This window comes from Myodes glareolus, chromosome 3 (genome assembly GCF_982192425.1).
Source record: "Myodes glareolus chromosome 3, mMyoGla1.1, whole genome shotgun sequence".
NCBI lineage: Eukaryota > Metazoa > Chordata > Mammalia > Rodentia > Cricetidae > Myodes > Myodes glareolus.
This window is the reverse complement of record NC_142028.1, coordinates 71,175,888-71,197,202: the sequence shown is the minus strand read 5'-3', so window position 1 is coordinate 71,197,202 and position 21,315 is coordinate 71,175,888. Positions and strand designations below refer to the sequence as shown.

At 40.5% G+C, this 21,315-nt stretch overlaps 1 protein-coding gene across 16 annotated transcripts in view; it reads right to left on the bottom strand.

Annotated features, from left to right (window-relative positions):
• The window catches only part of Macf1 (microtubule actin crosslinking factor 1), a 333,972-nt gene that overhangs the window by 92,838 nt on the left and 219,819 nt on the right, over positions 1 to 21,315 (bottom strand). For 10 of the 16 annotated variants that reach the window (XM_085686536.2, XM_085686537.2, XM_085686541.2 and 7 more), the window contains 12 exons: positions 20,369 to 20,584; positions 20,060 to 20,209; positions 17,241 to 17,474; positions 14,783 to 14,932; positions 12,633 to 12,866; positions 11,130 to 11,354; positions 9,269 to 9,787; positions 8,396 to 8,572; positions 8,006 to 8,129; positions 5,681 to 5,889; positions 4,906 to 5,223; positions 2,335 to 2,501 (listed from right to left, as the gene is read on the bottom strand). In XM_085686536.2, coding sequence (XP_085542662.2) covers positions 2,335 to 2,501; positions 4,906 to 5,223; positions 5,681 to 5,889; positions 8,006 to 8,129; positions 8,396 to 8,572; positions 9,269 to 9,787; positions 11,130 to 11,354; positions 12,633 to 12,866; positions 14,783 to 14,932; positions 17,241 to 17,474; positions 20,060 to 20,209; positions 20,369 to 20,584 — 2,723 coding nt within the window. The remainder of the gene's footprint in view (positions 1 to 2,334; positions 2,502 to 4,905; positions 5,224 to 5,680; positions 5,890 to 8,005; positions 8,130 to 8,395; positions 8,573 to 9,268; positions 9,788 to 11,129; positions 11,355 to 12,632; positions 12,867 to 14,782; positions 14,933 to 17,240; positions 17,475 to 20,059; positions 20,210 to 20,368; positions 20,585 to 21,315) is intronic. The other 6 variants (XM_087904633.1, XM_085686544.2, XM_085686552.2 and 3 more) reach the window with 1 other exon arrangement.

Sequence of the window (21,315 nt, the reverse complement as noted above, 5' to 3'; positions counted from 1 at the left end):
TCAAGCTCTGTTACAGTTCAGTTGTTTCAAGAACTAATTTAGGGGCTGGAGAGATGGAGAGAGTAGGTAACAGCATTAACTGCTTTACCAGAGGACTTGGCTTTGGTTCCAATATGGTGGTTTACAATCACCTGTGATTTTCATTTCAGAAGCTGCCTTTTGGCCTCTGAGGGCCTGTATGTATATATGTGTTAAATATAAACTCATGCAGGTGTACACACACACACGAGTCTTAAAAAAAATCTCATGCTGGGGAGATGGTTCTGCGGTTAAGAGCACTGGCTATTCTTCCAGAGGACCTGGGTTCATTTCCCAGCAACCACATGGAAGTTCACAGCTGTCTGTAACTCCAAGATATGACACCCTCACATAGACATAGAAGCACATACACACACACACACACACACACACACACACACACACACACACACACAAAGGCTGGAGAGTGGTTAAGAGCATTGCCTGCTCTTCCAAAGGTTCTGAGTTCAATTCCCAGCAACCACATGGCGACTCACAACCATCTGTAATGAGGGTAATGAGGTCTGGTGCCCTCTTCTGGGCTGCAGACATATACATAGACAGAATATTCTATACATAATAAATAAATAAACTTTAAAAAAAAAGAAGAAATCTGACTTGAGTACTGAATTTAAGGCTCATGGAAGTTAAATGATTGGCTATAGGCTACACATGCCCATAAATAAAATAAACCAAGGAATGGACATATCAGGGATCAATTCAGAGATTCTGGTTCTCCTGTAGCTTCAACAGTTGAGAAGACAAAAAGCCCTCTTGGCCTTTGTCCTCAACCAAGCCACTCAATCTGCTGCTAAGTATTTATTTTTGAGACAGGGTCTCTTATAGCCTATGCTGGCTTCACACTAGTTACATATGTAGCCAAGTCCGGCTTTGAACTCCTGATCATTCTGTTTCTACTTCCTGCTGGCTGAGATTACAAGCGCACATGGCTCTAAGTATTGGTTTGAGTAAGTTTTCCTCTAGTCATCATAAATCAATATTGCATTTGCATCTAAACCAAGTAAGAATTCATGACATTAAATCCATGTGAGACTCCTAATGGGAAATCGTGAGTAATCTAACAGTAAACTAAAATCGGCAAGTATTTGTCATACATTCCTGCATCTGTGCTAAAAGAAGAATCTGGATGTTTCTCTTAAATAACTTAACATTACCCAAAAGACATTGACAAGTCATATGTATGTGTGCTTGTCTATATGTGCACCATGTGCCCACAGAGGCCAAAAGAGGGCACTGGATTCCTTGAAATTATACTGTGGATGCTAGCAACCAAACATTGGTCTTCTGAAAGAATAGCAAGTGTTCTTAACTGTTAAGTCACCTCTTCAGTCCATGAATAAAACTCATAATCATATCTAGGAAGTCTCTAGTTTTAGTGTTTATTTTAAATTCAGTTGTAATCCTACTTACTATTCCAAATTTGTTCTGTTTGCTTCAGGTGACCTGGGTTTTTGGTCATTCAGACCTGATACTGAGAAGAATCAATTAGTAATAGATGTTGTAATTTGAAAGAAGTGGCTTTGGGGGAGGGCCTTGGACTTCCCACAGGGCAAGGTACCCTGCCTTCTCTTAGGACTGAAGGGGGGGGAGGATGAGTGGGGGAGCAGGAGGGAAATGGGAGGAGGGGAGGAAGTAGAAATTTTGAATGGTATGATTTATAAAGCAATAAAAAAAAAAGAAGTGGCTCATCAGAGAAAGATGCCATGTGACAGAGCTCAGGTGGAGGGGTTCATATTGGGGAGGAAAATGAGTGGAAAGAGGGGGAAGGAGAGGGAGACCAGCCTCTGGGGATAGGAGTGGGAGAAGAGAAGAGAGAAGAGAGAGAGAGAGAGAGGAAGTTGGCAGGGTTCTTTTAAAGGGGAACATAGTGAATGTGCACAGGAGATGCTCTTAGAGGCTACAGTTGAGGATGGATACCCCAAGGTCAGGCCAGTACAGATGCCTGAATACTGACAATAGAGACCAATAAGCATGAAGTGTATTGGGTAACTTAACTAAAAAAGAAACCTTTTTTTAAAAAAAAGGGGGGGGGAAGAGGGTAGCCTTGGCTGTTCTGGAACTAGCTCTGTAGACTAGGCTAGCCTCAAACTCAGAGAGATCTGTCTGACTCTGCTTCATGAGTACTGGGATTAAATGCATAAGCTACCACTCCTAGGAAAGGAGGTCCTTTTTGATGTATAGGCTCAGTAGCAGAGTTTTGGACACAACTTTTTATGGTAAGGAAGTAAGATCATCTCATCCCACAGCAAGACAAGACTAGTTCTGTATCAATGACCAAGCCAGATGAGCACTCACCTTTCTTGAACTGTCTTCTGCAGCTCTGTAAAATCCTTTTTGAGTGTCTGTATCTTGTCCTGGTGTTGAGACAGGTCCAGTGCAAAGCCAGAGGAGCCCAGTGCAGTAACAAGGTGTTCAAGAGTATCTAGGTTCTCCTTTTGGTCTTCCATTTCCAAAGTGAGCTCCTGTTGAGCAAGAAACATATTAAATTATTTGACCTATTATCTTACTTTTAAAAAAATCTTTCTGTGCACATGTGTGTTTGTATGTACATATCTCATGGTTTGTGTGTTCTTATGTGTGAGTGTGGGCATGCACATACCACATTGTGCATGTGGAGGTCACAGGACATCCTCAACTGCAGGTCTTCACTTTCTACATTGTTTGAGATAGGGACTCTTGCCCCACCCCCATCCCCCGCTGCATATGCCCAGGCTAGCTGGCCCATGAACTTACAAGGATTCTTTTGTTTTTACCTCCCATACCCCTGCAGGAGCACTGGGATTACAGAAGCAAACTTGCATTCAGTTTTACATGCAAAAACAAAACAAAAAAAACTTTCAATTCTATTTAATATGTGTGTGTTGTGGTAGAAATAATAGCACAATTTCAAAATTTTATATATATAGTATATGAGGTTGTTGGAACCCAGGATTCTCCCTACAGGAAAGGAAGATACAAATGTGGAATAAAGGAAGAATCCTAAAGTGTTGTGTTTCTATTGGATAATTAGCATGATTTCATGATGTATTCCCCAAAATATCTGATGACAGAACTTAGAAGCAATATCCTAGTAGTTTATCTATTTTATTTAGTGTCTAGATTTTGGTTTCTAACCATTATTCCCTACCAAAAGCAGGGCTTCTTCATGAAAACAACCGGTTTCAGATATGAGACAAGGAAATTAGAAAGTACTCCTATGTTGATGCCAATAGGTCAAAAGGACATAAGAACACAGCTTAAGGGGGCTGAAGAGATGGCTCAGAGGTTAACAGCATTGCCTGCTCTTCCAAAGGTACTGAGTTCAATTCCCAGCAACCACATGGTGGCTCACAACCATCTATAATGAGGTCTGGTGCCCTCTTCTGGCCTGCAGCACATACACAGACAGAATATTGTATACATAATAAATAAATAAATAAATAAATAAATAAATAAATAAATAAATATTTTTTTTTAAAAAAGAACACAGCTTAAAGGTGATCCAACTGACTGAATTAGGTGAAACTTTTGCATACTACAAATAATGAATAATACTCATAATTAAACTCTCTATGATATTTTTATAAAGAGATAAAATAATTAGCAATTGGTGAATCAAGGAAGGCCATTACTTGTCGAGCCATTCCTACTTTACTACAAAGTCTAAAATGACTCAAAATAAAACTAAAAAATTTAGGAACCAAAACAAAATATTAAGATCCTACTTAGAAAATGGAAAAAAGAAAATTGGGTAGGGCTGGTGAAATGACTAAGCCAGCATAGGTACTTTCTCTCAGGCCTGATGTGGTGGTTTGAATGGGAAATGTCCCCCATAGGCTAAGGTATCTGAACACTTGGTTCCCATTTGGTGACACTGCTTGGGTAGGTGTAGGAGGTATAGTCTTGCTGGAGGAGGTGCATCACTGAGGGCCACTTCTGAGAGCTTAAAGCCTTTACCCACTTCCAGTTCTCTCTCTGCGTCATGCTTGTGACAAAGGCTATAAGCTCTGATGCCTGTTCTAGTTACCATGCCTGCTGTTTGCTGCCACCTGTCCCTGCTATGACAGACCCTTACTCCCTGGAACCTTAAATGAGACAAAGTCAACTCTCCTTCTTTAGGCTGTGTTGGTTACGGTATATCATCACAGCAACAGAAAAGTAATGTAGAAACCTGGTACCCTGTACCACATGGTGAAAGAGGAGGACTACGCTAACTTGCAATCCCTTCCCAATGAATGAAATGTGAAAAATAAAAGAGTACACTGAATAAACAAGGCAATAATGTAGGAATGTATGTGAGGTACTACAGATGCGAATGTAGGCTATCTAGAAATTCTGGAACTCAAATTGGCCACTCCTTACTCAGGTTAAGTGTATACATAATATTATGACCCAGAAATTGTACTCCTAGGTATTTATTAGTGGTAGTTGATAATATTTTTACCTATTACTTCCAGTTCTGCCACTTCTAGATATATTGTAGGACTATTTTCCAACATCTTTGAAAGTTGGGTATGGGTATTTTAGCTGGTCTCTGATAGTACTTAAAACCTGCTTTGACTAATGAAATATAAATGGTTATGCTATGCACTCTTCCTCTTAAGAGACGAAACCATCAAAGCACATGTCAGAGTGCATATGGTTATAATTACAGTGAGCTGATGAACCTGCTGATTTGTGAATAACCTTATATAGCAGAAGTGAAAAAAAAAATCCACACTTTTTCAGAATGGACAAACAACTTCTAGTTCACAAGCTGGGTCTCATAATTCAAAGGCAATGAAAGTAAAGTTTCCAGCATTACTGACAAAGTCTGTGTTAGGTAAATGCTAGCTCTTTTCTTGCCCTTCCTTTTATCATACCAAGATGGCAGGTATGTTTCCTTACCTGGATCTGCTGGGAGAAATGTGCAATATCTTGATCTGGCTGATTTCCAGAGGCCAGCATTCGACTTTTGCTTTCCATGAACTGCTGAAGCTTACTGGAGAGCTGTTCGAACATCTCTGCCTGGGGCAGGAGCTTCTTTAGGGTGCTCTCCTTTTCCTGCTGCTGGCGCTGGAGCTGCTCAAAGCGCTGGCTCACCTCTGCCAGTTTGCCCTGCAGCACTGAGGCTGTGGTGCTGTCAGCAGTCTCCATGAACTGAGTGACCATCTCATGGGTGGCTTCCAAGCTGCTTTTTTGTCTAGCAATGTCTTGTTTCAGTTTCTGTCATCAAGAATGAGTCTGTCAGTTAGGGCTTTGTTACTCTAATATATCTGAGTCATTAATCAATAACTTTTAATAACTCCATGATCAATGAGATTGGAAGACTGTATGAACCCGAAGAACGCTACATCCTTTTAGTTCTCTATCCATCTCACCAAATCACTTTGATCCCATCACTTTTCTTTGGGTTCAACAGAGGTTTGGAAATCAGGGAGAAAAATTTTTCTCTCTTTTTTGTGGTGCTGAGGATTGAAGTTGTCCATGTTAAGTGTGTGCTCTATCACTGAGCTACACTCCCACTCCTAGTGGCAGAAATATCTGCATGGATTAGTCAACACCTGTGAGCCTTTTAGAAGATTCCTGGTTAAGAATTATTCTCCTGTTACTTTTTCAAAGTTATATTATTACAGAAAAGACAAACACATCCTCTACTGTAACACTCAGGACAAAATCTTACCATGTTGTTGGCCAAGACTTCTTGGATGACCCCTGATGAGAGTGATGCCACCTGCTCCCCTTCCAGGTTTTGTTCAACTTCCCTCATGGACTGCAACAGGTTCTCTAGGCTTTCCTGAACACTCTGAGATTGAGCAATTGCCTTCTGCAGCAGAGCAGAGCGCTCAGCCAAGCTATAGGAGAGGCTCTGGAAGCGACTGAATATGGAATCTGGAAGAACAAAGCCATAAGAAGAAACATTGGATACTATTTTTATAAGGTGTTTTGAAGAATAAAAAGCTCGGTGTGGTGGGACATGCCTGTAATCCCATTACCTAGGAGACAAGAGGCAGAAGAACTTGGAGGCCACTCTGAGCTACACAGTGAGTTCAAGGCTAGGTAGGATACATATATAACAAGTCTCTTGATGTGGGATTTCCCTCTGTACACTATGAATATGCTTTATTATCACTGGTTAATAAAGAAGCTGCTTTGGCCTATGGCAGGACAGAATATATGTAGGTAGGAAAACTAAACTGAATGCAGGGACAAAGTAGGTAGAATCAGGTAGACTCCATGTAGTTGCTGAAGGAGAATGCCAGTCAGTCACCAAAGGAACAGGACATGTACAAAATAAGGTAATGCCACAGCCACATGGTAATACATAGGCTAATAGAAATGGCTAGTTTAAGATGTAAGAGCTAGCTAGGAGCATGCCTAAACCATTGACCAAACAGTGTTGTAATTAATATAGTTTTAGTGTAATTATTCGGGTCTGGGTGGCCAGGAAAAGAACATGCAGTCTCCATTTACAGTCTCTGGTATCAGAAAGGAAGGAAGAAAGGAAGAAAGGAAGAAAGGAAGAAAGGAAGGAAGGAAGGAAGGAAGGAAGGAAGGAAGGAAGGAAGGAAGGAAGGAAGGAAAGAAAGTAGTATATGTCTTTAATCCCAGCATTCAAGATGCAGAGGCAGGTAGGTCTCTGTAAGTTTGAGGTTCCCCAGCCTATATAATGAGTACCAGAACAGTCATTGTTACATAGTGAGACCCTGCCTCAAATACAAAATGAAACAAAAATCAAACAAAATACGCAAAAAAGCAGAAGTATTTAAATTGCATACATTAATTAAAAATAATTGACATTAAAATAAATGGAATATTTTTGAAGTATATTAGTATAGGAGCCAAATTCAATAATTAGTTATTTGGCATTCAGTAAGAGCCAGGAATTATGCAATATGTCAAGGACTAAAGATAGTTAAGATAAAGTTCTGGTCTTAACAAAATGAAGACTGCAAATCAGCACTGATAGAAGAGATATAACAACTAACTATAAAAAGCCCTGATTACTGTACCGGTACTAGAAGCTGTTCTAGAGGAACTCACAATAATTATTTCTTATTTTTTGCTTTTTGAGTGACAAGGTGTGGTGGTTTGATGAGATGTTCTTTCATGAGTCTTTGACACTTGAATACTTGATCCCCAGATGGGAAGACTAGGAGGATGGCTTTGTTGTGAAAGTGTGTCACTGAGGGTGGTTTTATTTAAGGCCCCAAAAGCCTCCTGACATGCTCAGTGCACTCTCTCTGTGTATCTTGCTTGTGGTTCAAGCCATGAGCTCTCAGCTCTTCCTGCCAGCACGACTTTGTTCTGCCATTTGGGACTCTGGCCCTCTAGAACAATAGACCCAATTAAATGTTTCCTAAATAAGTTGCCTTGGTAGTGGTGTTTTATCACAGCAAAGTAACTAAGATACTGGGTTAACGGTTAGGATTTGACAAAGGCCATAAAATCTCAGCTTTGTCTCTTTTCCTTCCTCCCCTTGACTCTTGGCAAATAAAAAGGATAGATATTTATGGCACACAAATCATATTTTAGAATGTACACACATTATGAAATGACTGCATCAAGTTAGTTAACATGGTTACTTCACGTACTTAGCACTTTTCATGGTGAAAACATTTAAAAATTCACCCTCTTAATAATTTTCAAATATATAATGCATTGACTAAAGCCATCATGCTGCACCTTTGGCTAAATCTTGAAAAATGAACAGAATTTCATCACTAGGGGAGAACCCAATGAAATAAATGTTAGGTAAGAAACAGGAGAAACTTCAAAGGCAGTAAAACTTGGGAATGGCAAGTTTACTTAGAAAATGTAAGAAGCACGGAACAAGTAGACAGCAGATACTGAAAGGGTTGAAGGCAGTGGGTAAGAGAGTTCACTGGAGAGTGAGCTCTGTCCCCTGCCCTTATCTTAGTGCTCTTGATACCTGCTGACACCGAGTGCTATGTACTGCAAACCAAAGATCACAGTAGACCTAAGGGGGTAGGAGTACCGCTGATACCTGTAGTTTCTTGAATAGGCCTATGGTCCAGGGCTGGCTCTCCTTCAATTTCCATTAGGTCATGGGCTGCTTTCTGAAGCTTCTCTACAGGGACTTGGTGCTCAGCCAGTTCTTCCTGTAACTGCTGCTTGTCCAAAACAAAAGCAAACAAACAAACAAAAAACAAAACCCCCACATTTCAGTGAGTAATTTAAGGTGATTCTATTAACCTAAAATAGTAGCCAACCTTATAGAAATTTCTATTTATCCACAGACATAGATATTAAAGAATTTATGAATCAGATCTTGCTTAAGCTACCTCAACTAATGCATTAGTATATATTTTATTAGTTCCCTCTAAGTAATGAAATGAAAGACCTTGACACACACACATGGTCTACATCTGCTTACCTTTGTTGTTGCAAGCTGCTGTTGCAGGATTGCAGGGTCAGAGGCAACAGGTTCTGAGAGGAGCTTCTTCACATTGGCCTCACAAGTCAACAGCCATGCCTGCAGGCTGTCAGCGCTGCTCTGGAATTGCTGATACTGGCCTAGCAGCATGTTCAAGTGAGAGCCCAATCGTGTACACTATGCCAAAGGAAGAAAGAAACCAAAAGGTAGCAGCTTCCAGAATAGTGTTCAAAGAAAGAACCCTGTGCTGTTGGGGATGAGGGGGAGGTGACTGCAGCTTCAGAGCACGGTTTTAGTGTCTACAAGCGAGTTCGTCATTATTTGTACTATACTAGTCATCTCATCCTGTTATGTCCCTGGGAAGACTTAATGATTTACACGACATGCCACCAAAGAAATATACATCAGACTCTAGGCAAAAGTCAGGAATGAAAGGTGAAAAAAATGTTCCTTTTGGGAGCTGTTGACAGGGAGTGGTGTGTAGATTCTCAACTTTAGGAGGAACAAAGATTTTTTTTTTTTTTGGACTTGCAGGAAGATAAGGATTCATCCTAGAGCACACTGTGTAGGAATAAAGATTGTAGTTGGTTTAAATTTTGCTGTGCTATGCCTCTGATAAGCCCAAGACACTGGTCAGAACACAGGAAGATGAGCACCTCTCCCTTCCCCAATGGTGAGATACACATTCCAACACTGACGGACTAGGTGTTAGACCATGGGCCCACAGTCTGCATTTTTTATATAGCTCATGAAACCAATTTGCTTATGGTTAACACACGGTGGCCCATATTCTGAGCCTTAGAAACTTTAAACATGGTTGTTTGAGGACTGCCAAGATTGTTTCTCTGGAGGTTGATGGGGGTCTCCCCTTACCTTAGAGTGGAGCGTGTTATATCTTTCTGTTGCGTCCTTCAGCTTTTCATTCACTAGGCTTCTGGTAGTTGATGGTTCCTGGCCTTCCTCAAAATTGTTTTCTGTGTCTAAGACTTTCTGTCCTGAGATAGTCACAAATCTCAAGTCTCCTTTGTGGGAAATGACATCTTCTGAGAAGCTTCCTTGCCGCTTTAGCAAGGAGCACAGGGCTTCAGGGCTGCTGCTGCCCTTATGCATACCGTTCAGCTCATTCTCAGATCGCTCTAGCCAGCTGTTAAATTCCCTATGGTCTTGCAGGAACTTCTGTAGTTCATCTCGTAGTGTCTGCGTCTGCTTCAGCGCTGCCTCTGACTGGGCCAGGGAAGCTGCATATTGTTCCTTCAGTTCACCTAGTTTCTCTTGTAGCTTCTGTCGTTCCTCAGGTGTAAGATTGTGACCATGTTGGTCCAGGAAGGCCTGAGCTGACTGGGTGGCCACAATAAAATTCTGCTGCTGAGACAGCAATTCTTGGTGATGTGCCTGGTGAATAAATTACCCCAAAGATGATTGTCAGTGAGAAAATGTGAACAATTGGTTATTTACAGCTAGGGGTAGAGCAATTTCCACCTCTGTTTCAAAATGTCACTCACTGTAGGACCAGGTGTGGCAGCATATGCTTTCAATCTCTGTGAGTTCAAGGAGAACAAGAGCTATATAGTGAGACCCTATTGTAAAAAACAAATTAAAAAAAAAACCTACTGCTGTAGGTAGATAATATCGTATTTAAGATGAGATATGTGAATGCCAAAAGATGTTACAGGGTCCAACTAAAGTTATGGAATGAGTTAAGGGTCAGATATGCTAAAACTCTACATTGAAGTCCTAAGAATATACAAATAAAAGAATATATTAAATGTGGGAGTGGTGAAGAATACTCTTTAGAGAAAGTAAACTCTATGCTAGGATCTGAAGAATAAAAGAAAAAATTAACTATGAGCCATGCCTTCCTTTATGTTCAGCATAAGGAGAAAGAAAATTCTAAGAGCACGCAAGAGTTCAGGGTGTGAGAACTTGGCAGCTGGAGACTCAAAGGGAAGGAAGATGAAGGATGAGGTTAAGTAAGCAGAAACAGATCCTAGGAGGGTGGTAATGACAGTAAACCATATTAAGAGTTTGGACTTAATCTGGAAGGTAAAATAAAGTTATGTAAAGATACAGCATCTTACAAATAAAATGGCTCAATATGGGAGAGCAAGAGAAAAAAATCTAGGATGGTTATTAGTTTGGGAAGTTAGGAATATCCAAAGAACAGGTTGGATGAACATGTAGGTGAGGTCAGGCTGCAGATTACAGACAAAATTTGTTTTCAAGGAATTTGTCAATACTGGTATCTGGTATATAGACAAGGGTACCCAAGAAAAGCGTATTGGTTTTGGGTGTATGAGTTTCTATTTGTGCACATGAACAAGTGCATGCGTATGTAACCAGGGATCAATTATGGGTGCTGTTCCTCAAAAGCCACCCACATTATTTTTTTGAGTTACTTTCTCATTTGGACCTGGAATCAGGCTAGGCTGGCTGGGACCCCAACATGGAATCCCCATGCTAAGATTCTTAGCATGCCCCACTATGCCACATTTTAACATGGGTTATGATAATTCAAACTTGGATCTCATGCTTGTGTGGCAAATAATTTACCAACTGAGCTATCTTCTCAGTACCAGGAAAGAGGCCTGGATCTACCTGGAAGGATAACAGTATCTCAAAGGCTGACAGTGTCCAAGCTGCTGTGATATCAAAGACACAAACTAAGGCTGTGATCAGTTTTCTAGAGTGAGAAAGTTCCTTTCTAAACCCATCAAAGACAAGCTAACGTCCTTACCTTCATTAACTCATATTGCCTGTCCAGTTTCTCTGGTACTTGGTTCCCCTCCACATAACCATCGGTGGCATCCAAGGCTCGGGTTTCAAGGCTAGCTCCAGAGAGTTGCTCCATTCCTAGAAGGCTGGTCTGCGGCTGTCTTTCAGATGACCCCACAGAAGTCACCCAATCCAAGAGAGCATCAATCTTCCTCCTGTTCTCTGCCAGCTCGGTTGCTGCTTTACTCTGAAATGCAGAGGTACTCCAGTGAGAACACCCTTGGCACTCCACTGTGAGAGAACGGTTAATAAGGCGAGTGGGAAAGGAGGCCAGTGCTAAAAAGTAATGCTCTGTCCTGCTATACAATCTTTCCATGCAACAAAGAATGGGAATCTTCTAAAACTTGTGAAAATAGTTATTTAAGATAAACTCCAGCTTTCCTCAATAGCAGAATAGCTTAAAGAAAAATAACCAAAAATACTGCAATGAAAAGGACAAATGTCAGAATTTAGAAAGGTCCTGCAAATGCAGCACTATTCCTGGATCCTTCCTAACTATACAAAGGTGATGCACTGAATCCTTCCTAACTATGCAGAGGTGACACACTAGGTGGAAGAGTAAGATATGCCATAGGTACCATTCTTATCTGGCTATTCTTTCCTGAAGATATCTGTCACCTTTATCACAGCCAAACTGAGCACTTAGTTGTTAAATTTGCCTCTCAATTCTACTCTCTAGTTCTTCAAGTATTATACTTAAAAAGGCCACACTAAATCAGGCATAGTGGCGCATGACATTAATCCCAGCACTCGGAAGGCAGAGAAAGGTGGATCTCTGTGAGTTCAAGGCCAGCCTAGTCTACAGAGTTGTTATACAGAGAAACTCTGCCTTGGAAAAAAGACAAAAATAACCCCCCCCAAAACAAAATAACAAAAAAGGATGTGCTAAGATGTATATTCATATATTTTTTAACATTCATCTTTGTGTAGCTTGCTTCTCCTTCCCATGATTTCTACTCTCCAATTAGTACAGAAGTAGTATACAGCCGAACAAAGGATCCAATTCAACCCTTCAACCCGCCAATATTGAGTAAAACCATTCAAGACTTCACCTTTTAGTTTTGCTCTTCAGTTTCTCCTAGTCCCACAGTCCACACTGTAACTATACAGCCCGCCTGTGAGTAAAGCCTATACCCCAAAAGATCCTATAGTTATTTTTCTAATACTCTTAGGTCATCAATCAATATTCATGCAAGAAACATACCATCTGCTTTTTCTGACCCAGTCTAATATTGCATCTAAGCTAAAGTACAAACTATAGATTAAGCAAGTTTTCATTTTGGTTTTAGTAAAATACACTTTTTACCAATCACTCCTGATCTGAACTCCTGGACATTTTTGGTAAAGAAAGACCAACTCATGGACGTGCTCCTAAAGTGCTCTTCTGTGTCTCTAAAGGTCCCCCAGTTTCTATACTGGCATAAGATTTGGCTTTGGAAAACAATTAAATATGGCAGACTGCTACCTTCTCTGTCTCGTGCTGTAAGGCTGATGTTACTGCTTCCTCCAGCTCCTTCTGAGCCACCCGTGTCCTTTCCTGGAGAACCTCATATTGCTCCTTAGCCTGATGAAGTTTTTCTCGAAGAGACGTTAACTCTTGGGGGCTCAGCTTGGTCTGGTTCTCTTCCAGGAACCCTTCAACGTCTTTGACAGCCGAGGCAAATGAGGCAGAATGATTCTGAATATCATCCTGCAAATCCTAACAAAGAGAAACAAAGATGACTGCCTTTATTTTTAGTCCTTTCAAGTCTTTAATAGAATAATGAGGACACACACACAGTCTCTGATCTTTTGATAAGAGTTTACTTATAGTTTATACTGAAAGAAAAAAATTAATATATTTAATTTTCCCAGCAAACATTCAGTGTTGAACAGTAGAGATTTTTACTTGGTGATATTGTCTCAAAGAACAAACTACCTTCCTTCCATCTCCCCCTACCCCCCAAGACAAAGTTTCTCTGTGTAGCCCTGGCTGTTCTAAAATTCACTTTGTAGACCAGGTTGGCATGAACTCAGAGATCCACTTGTCTCTGGTGGGATTCAAGGTGCACACAACCACACCCAGCGAGCATTCTTTCTATGAGATCCCACTGACTTATAAGTTCCTTCTTTGGAACCCATGTAAAGACGGAAGAAGAAAACTGACTCTACCCTGCTGTCACTGGCCTCTAAAAAAGCATGGTGTGGAACACACATACACATAGTGGAGGTGGGAAGACAAGAGATACATCTGCAATTATGATAAATAAAAAAGAACTTTAAGATTTAAAAATTCTATTTGCAAAGTGGAAGAAATAAAAAAAAATTAAGTGATGGAAACTCGCTCCTAGTAGACGTGGTGGTTATCCTTTAATCCTAGCCCAGCAGGGGAAGAGGGGAAGCAGGGACAGAGGCAGGAGGATCTTTGTGAGTTCAAGGCTATTTTGGTCTACACGCCAAATTTTGGGTCAGTCAAGGTTCCTGCCTTAAAACAAACAAACAAGCAAACAACAAACAAAATGATGTGGCGGCGGGGGCGGGGGGGGGGGGGACGACGACGGGACTGACTCAGCAGTTAAGAGCATTTGTTTTGGGGGAGGACCTGGGTTCAGTTTCCAATATGTATATGGCAGCTCACAATCATTCATGATTCCAGTTCCAGAGGATCTGACACCTCCATGGGCACTGACACATGTGGCCATGTACACACATGCAAGCAAAACACGCACCCACAGAAAAAAAAATCTCACTTCACCTTGCTCTACCCAGTTTGAGATGTGAATAGCTCCTTTGTCTAGTTCATCCAACTTGACTATTAGATACATAGTAGTAGACTCAGCTATCAGGTCATCTGCTGTATTATGGTGCTTATACTCCAAGAGTCCTCATTTCATATAAAAATGGCCCCAAAGGACAAGAATAGTGATGATTTCTATTATAGTATAATAATTGTTCTAATTTAGTTAAGGATGTATCTTTCATTGTGCCTAATTTATAAATTAAACTGTATATGTTCAAGAATAATACATATGTTCAAGAACAATAGTTCACTAATACCTGCTTTCAGGGACTGACTGGGAGACTTGAAAAGTACCTATTCCTTTCTTTAGGGTCTAACCAACAGGAGAGACTACTGCATTCTCCTGGTTATCATCATTTCTCTCTGTGTGGTCTACAAATCCAAGAAGATATCTCCGATCACTACTCTGCAGCCCAGAGGAAGGGTCTTCTTTCAGTTTCTGACCGTGCTGTGTTCAGTTCCCCTCCGAACTTAAGTCTGATGTAGAAGCTTCTGCCTGGTGTACTTTCTGCCTCCTACCCCTTTGTGCACTAAGCCCTATATATCCTTCTCAGTTTAAATGACATTATTTGAAGTAATCTTTCCTGGCACCCTACAGAAAACCCTAGATTGTCTTTCTGGTGTATTTTCATGTAACTTTACCTTTATACATGTAATAGTTAGCAGTTTGATGCCTTTTTTTGTGATAGTTTGTGTGCCTATGTATCTCTTCCAAGCCGTAAGCTTTCATGAGGGTAGCAATGTCTGGTTAGCAATGATGTTGCTACTAAGCACTGTTATGGAGCCTTGACAAACATTTACTGAAGGAATGACAAGAAGGATTAATTCACACTGACCTTCAAGCCCCTTTGTTCCTTCTGCAAAGCAGAGAGTTCTTGCTGAGAGGCTCCGCCCTGGTGTCTTACCAGAGCTCTTTCTGCCTGTCCAGCCCAGCTGCGAAGGTCCTCCAGCTTCTGATGGCAGGTATTTTGATGCTTCTGCAGAGTCTAATTAAAATGCAGAGGAGTCAAGAAACAATCAACTTTCATTTTACAGATACAAGATATATTCCTGAAATGTAAAACAGGACAATTATATATCAAAGATGGAAAGGTTGGTGGAAAACAGGGAGAGAAAAAGGCACAGAAGTTATATTCTGGAAGCTCCCCTCATCTGGGCTGTCTGTTATCTGGTGTGCAGTTGAATGATAGTCAGGGACAGTTGCAGAGATGTGCTCCTAATGCGGATTAGTTTACAAGTTCCTTTGGAGACTGCTATTATCATTTTTGGAATGGACAACAATGAAAACCACACATGGTAGTGGTGATGATGATGTCTCTCTGAGAAGTTCTTCCTTTGGAACAAGAGGATATTCTGCAATTTACGTCAGAAATGTGGTAAAGTGTAATCAGAACAAAAAGTAAAAACTCAAAAGTTTGGATAATTGATAAGCTAAATGAGGTTCTTAATAATTGAACTGACTTTATAAATCAAATGTCTTGAAACTGCATAAGACCATTAAATAAAATGATTACATGGCAGAGTCAAGAAGTGTGGTTTGGCTATTTTGAGAAGAAAACAGCCCAAGAATAGCAACTGTCTTAGTCTTCTGGGTGTCTATACTAATACCACTGGAAAAGTGAGGCCCAGAGAGGGGGGGAATATGTTTCCATGCCTGATCCTTTCCCCATCTCTAAGGTCAGTTTATGACACTAGAGTACCCGACTGAGCAACAATTGAGCATGATGTGTTTCTCCTGATAATAGTTCTAAAAACTGCTTCTTCCAGACTGCCTTCTGATGGCGTTCTGACGTCACAGTCACCTGCACTTACAAACAGGTGCCCATACTGGCCCTCACTCCCTTTCTTTTTTTCTTAAGGAAAAAACAGAAGTGCACTGGAAGAGAACTCCTAAGAGTTCTTCAGTTGTGAAACAGGATCTTCATGGGTTAGGATGAGTGCAGACTGAATCTGAAAAAGCAAAGCAAACAAGTTAACGCACACACATTCAGAGCAAATACAGAGAGAGGCAGAGTGTTTCTGACAAGGTTAATGCATACCGTGAAATTAATTCCATGCTTAAAATGTTCACATGCAATTTTATTACCTGCTTCAGTTAAGCTGAAGGTGGCTCAAACCAATGTGCTTTACTAATTACACACAGGATAAACTAGACTATCTAAATGATCAGGTAAGAGCATTACACATGCTCAGGTATGAAGAGCAACCTGAAAAACTTATCAGGATTTACTTCAGTTTCAAAGCAGTTGAAATAATTAGACAGTACCAGGGGACAGAAGGCACAAATTAACCTAATTTTCTTTAAGTTTGATCCAAAAGCTCAACTATACTTTGCATAACACAGGAGCCCTTGAGACAGATTTTCTGGGAAACATGATAATTCTACTATCATTTTGTTGTATACCAATTTATTCAGATAGCAGAAATGGCAAAAGCATTACTCAAGATAGTCTAAGGTTATGATGATACTAAAAATTGAATTATGTTAAATTTAAATTTTGTAAGGTGAGAGATAAGCTGGGAAATAGTAGGACTGTCATCAGATTTAAATAAAGAAAGAAAAAGAAAGGAAACCATCAACCCTGTTTTTGTACACTATGTTGCATGGTGAAAAACTCATCACTTCAGCACATAGGAAAATAAAGTGCTAGAAAATAATAACATAAATATTCCAAAAACAAGGTTAGGCATGCTGACTAATGCCTTTAATTACAGCACATGGGCAGAGGCAGGGGCATCTCTGTGAGCTCAAGGCCAACCTGCTACACATAGAGTTAGCCTAGGCTACACAGTGAAACACTGTCTTAAAAACAATATTATTCTGATTAAATATTTCTGCCAGATATTTGAAGACTGTCAAGAAATCTTATTTTGAGTTATTTTTAAAAGTCTTTTAATAAAACTGATTTCAGAGCCATTCTTGTCCAGAGCTCAGAGTACCTAGATGCTCTTCATAGTCTCAAATGAATGCTGAGAAAGCAACAGGTAGAAAGGGCTAGCTACAAATTGTGCATGGCAGTTGAGACAATGGGACATAGTAAGAGTAGCGCCTCACTAAAATGAAAACACTTGCACATGCAATTTGCACACAAACATATATATTCTCTTACACACATAAAACAAGAAAAACAGAACAGTTCTTTCTTGGGCCAGGTCATACTGGCCTGGAAGGACATAAGATTTTGAAGCTGATAAACCTAGATTCCCGGATTCATGATCGTTGGAGACCGGTCAGAAAACCCCCAGAAGACATCCCCATAGACAAAGTGAACTCAGTTGCTGGTTCAGTCTGACCTTAACCTGAACTTCTTGCTGGATTTGCTGAAGATGGTCCTGTAATGCCTCCATCTGAGCTGCAGTCTGTTCCACAAGGTCATGGAAGGACCTCTGTAATTCATTTAGAAACTGCAGCATCTGTTGGTTCTGCTGAAGAGACAGATCTTGTGCATGCTCACTGATAAAGAGCTCAACATCCAAAGCAAGAACATCCAGCTGAGATTTCCTTTCAGCTATAGATTGTTTTATAACCTAAGACAAGTAAGGAAAAAACACAAACGGAAGAAAATAGACAACTTTTATTTCTCTAGTCATGGAAAAGTTACTGGTTTTGAGAATGAAAAGATAACCTCCTATTTTCATCACTGGCATTGGTGACTACAGGACCAGAGCAGCATGGCAAAGCTCATTTTCTGTTCTTTACAAATTCCCCCAAACAAGGCACTGATTGCAAGAATGCTTCCTTTACTGGACCTAGCTTTACAATTCAGCAACCTTTCAATTATTTATGCTAACAGAATTATGCTATTACTAACCAAAACATATATGACTTAATCTTATTTATTTATTTTGGTAGAGCTGGGGATTTTGTGTATACTGGGCAGCCACTCTTCCACTGAGATGCATCCCAGCTCCTTTTGTATGTCTGGTTTATTTTAGACAGGGTCTTATTAAGCTGTTCAAATTGGCCTTGACTTTTAGACATAAAGCAAAGAAAAAACAGCCTACAATTCACAATCCCAGAGAACCTAGACAACAATGAGGACCCTAAGAGAGACACACATGGATCTAAACTACATGGAACATTAGAAACGATAAGATCTCCTGAGTAAACTGGGAGCATGGGAACCACGGGAGAGGGTAGAACAGGAGGGGAGCAGAAAGGAGGACAGCAGAGAAAAATATATAGCTCAATAAAAACAATAAAACAAAATAAAATAAAACAAAACAAACAAACAAAACAAATTGGCCATGAACTCATTTTATAGTCCAGAAAGGCCTTGAATTTGTGATTCTCTCAGCTCAAACTCTCAAGCAGCTGAAATTAGAGGACCTGGCTTAATTTAATAAACAAACAAACAAACAAACAAAAGTTTTGGAAAAAATACAACATTAATTTCTGATGTAAGATTCTGGGCTGGAGAGACTGCTATTCCTGAGGACTTGGGCTCAATTCGCAGAGCCCATATGGTGGTAACTCTGCTTTAGGAGACTCAGTGCCCTCTTCTGGCCTCACCATGTGCATACCACAAACAGACACATATGCAAGCCAAACATCTTGCATGTAAACTTAAGCATCTATATTTATTTAATTTGTAGTCCAGTTCTGAGAAAGCAGGAAGCTTACTTGGATTCACTAAGCTGACTTTACTTTTAGGTGGCTGGAGAGAATCAGTGATTCAGAATACCTACTGTTCTTCCAGAGGACACTGAGCAGCTCAGGACAGGCTGTAACTCCAGTGCCTGAGAATCTGACTTCCTTTCTGGTGTGCCACAAACACCCGGGTCCTCAACACATATACATAATATTTTTTTTAAAAAAATCTTTGTATTAAAAAAATATTTATCTACTCTTATTTTATGAGTATGGTTGTTTTGCTTGCATGTATGTCTGTGTACCATGTGCATACAGAGCCCACAGAAGCCAGAAGAGCACATCAGATCCTCTGAAATTGGAGTTAAAGCTATGTGGGCACTTGAAATTGAGCCTGAGTCTCTGGAAGAGCAGGCAGTGCTCTTAATTGCTGAATTATCTCTCAAGCCCTAGAATAACATCTTTTTTAAAAATTGATTTATTTATGTGCATTGGTGCTTCCCCTACAAGTATCATCTATGTGAGGGTCCCAGATCCTCTGGAACTGGAGTGACAGACAGTTGTGAGCTGCCATGTAGGTGCTGGGAATTGAATCAGACCTTCAAGAAGAAAGGTCAGTGCTCTCAATCACTGAGCCATCTCTCCAGCCCCCAAAATCAAATCTTAAAATCTATGATAATGGTGTTGGTGTTGGTGTGTGTGTGTCATGTGTATCAACCCAGATGCACTCATGGCACTGTTGGAGCATGGAGGTCAGCTGACAACTATCAGGAATTGGTTCTCTCCTTCTACACTCAGTTCTACACGCAATTCTGGGTATTGAACTTAAAGGGGAGAGGACAGAAGAGAAATAGCTCTATTTCCATTTTACTTTCTAGAGAGTTTACAAGGTGACATTCTTCTGTAACACAAAATTCATGACTTAGTACTAAGAGCTGATACACTCTAGGATATAGCAACAGAGAGAACAATGCACTGAACAGAACAGTAACAAAAGAACAACTGATGGAGACACACACGGGCACATATGTTTATGTAGCTATAAGTCATAATTTTAACTTCCGTTCACTGGTTAGTAAGAACTATTAGTTTGGAGCTTATTAAGAAGAAAAAAAATCTCTCTATATCAAGTTGTCTAGGATTGTGACCTCTAGGCTAAATCTGACACACAAAGCCTGGGGTTACAAGGCACCATCTGGCCCACAGAAAAAGCTTGGCTACTCACACTCTAGGTCAATGGTGAAAATGTCTTCAGAAATTGTGCGAGATTGGATACTATCGAAAGAGAAAGATGAGACAGAGCCCAGAAACACAGTACAAGAAAGATACAAAATTGGTACTATAAAGTTACTCTTGAGACTCTCAGAGAATAACTGAGAGGAAAAAGAGTCACAGGTTTTGAACCTCTAGGAGCATAAAAATCTTAAAAATTAAACATAATTGATCTCATTTCTAAGAGGAAATTCAGACTTTCTCAGAATCAGTGTTGTTGAAGGACAGGGTGGGATGGGTGGGCGTTTACCTCCCACTGCTGGAGAGAGTGACGCAGGTTGTCCCCATCAGTTTCACTGTCACATCCCCTGCTGTTCAGAGTAAGACTGGTTCTGTCAACCCAGGCTCTCAGATCTTCAAGTTTGCCTTCCAGTTCCATGTGCTGATTGAACACTGTGGTCTAAGAAATACACAGCAAGTCAGACCATGACCCTCCAGATCTCTGCAGACTTTGTGTGAGTCCTTAGGCATAATACATAATAAAAAATAAATCTTAAAAGACCCCAACTTAATCAAACAAAAAGCTCACAAAGAACAAAGCCCCAAACCAAGACACTACCTGTTTCACTTCCATGGCATTCTGGAGGTAGAGGAGTCTGGAACCCCAAGAGTCACTAACGGAGTCTAGAGACTTCTGAAGATTTCTGGCATCTTTCTCTAATGCCTTCAGCAGCTGAGCAGGAACTTCTTGTGGCTGGCTGATAACAATCCGATCCACGCACTCCAATTCCTGACTCACCACGGTGGACAGATCTTTCAGTTCCCTGTCTAATACCTGAGGGAACAGAGAATAAAGTCACCTCCAAAATCAAGAGCAGTGCTGTGGCTGGGGATCAGCAGTAGAGCATGTGCCCACCTTGCTTAAGACCTAGATTCAACCCTCTTTACAGAATAGCAATTTTGTCTGCAGGAAATCAGCTGTGAACATATCTGTCAGCTCACCTTGTGTCTACATAGAACTTGGGGCTTAGAAAAGTAGGCTCCTTAGTTTAATCACTAATTAATTCATATTTCTTAGCTTAAACATCAAGAATTATTTCTCTGAGGCTACCAAACCGAAATAGGTGAGGTCTTGGATTCAGGTTTCTGACTCAGTGTAGTACTCTGACCACTAGACATTGACTCCTCTCTAAGACTGTCAATTTTCCTTTCTCAGGTGATGTTGGCTATGCCAGAGGAGCAGCAGGTGGCAACTGACTTCAGGGGATCAGCCCATCAGCATGCAAGGCACTGATGGGTGACTCTTGGATGGGCAAGGCCCCTGAGAGCCTCAGTCCCAGAATACCTCTTGCTACTGCTGTATCTTTACATGTTTGCCACTGCCATCTGGCATGGTGTGAACAGGCATGAGGAGATTTCCACTGCCTTTAATGTAGTGTGATTATCTCATGGAAATATTCCATTCTACCGGGCATTTTGACTTGTGGATTACTATAAAGATGCTTTCCTCCTAAACTGTACTGTCTAACTGAAGCAATAATTTTATACATTAATAGTGTTAGTTTA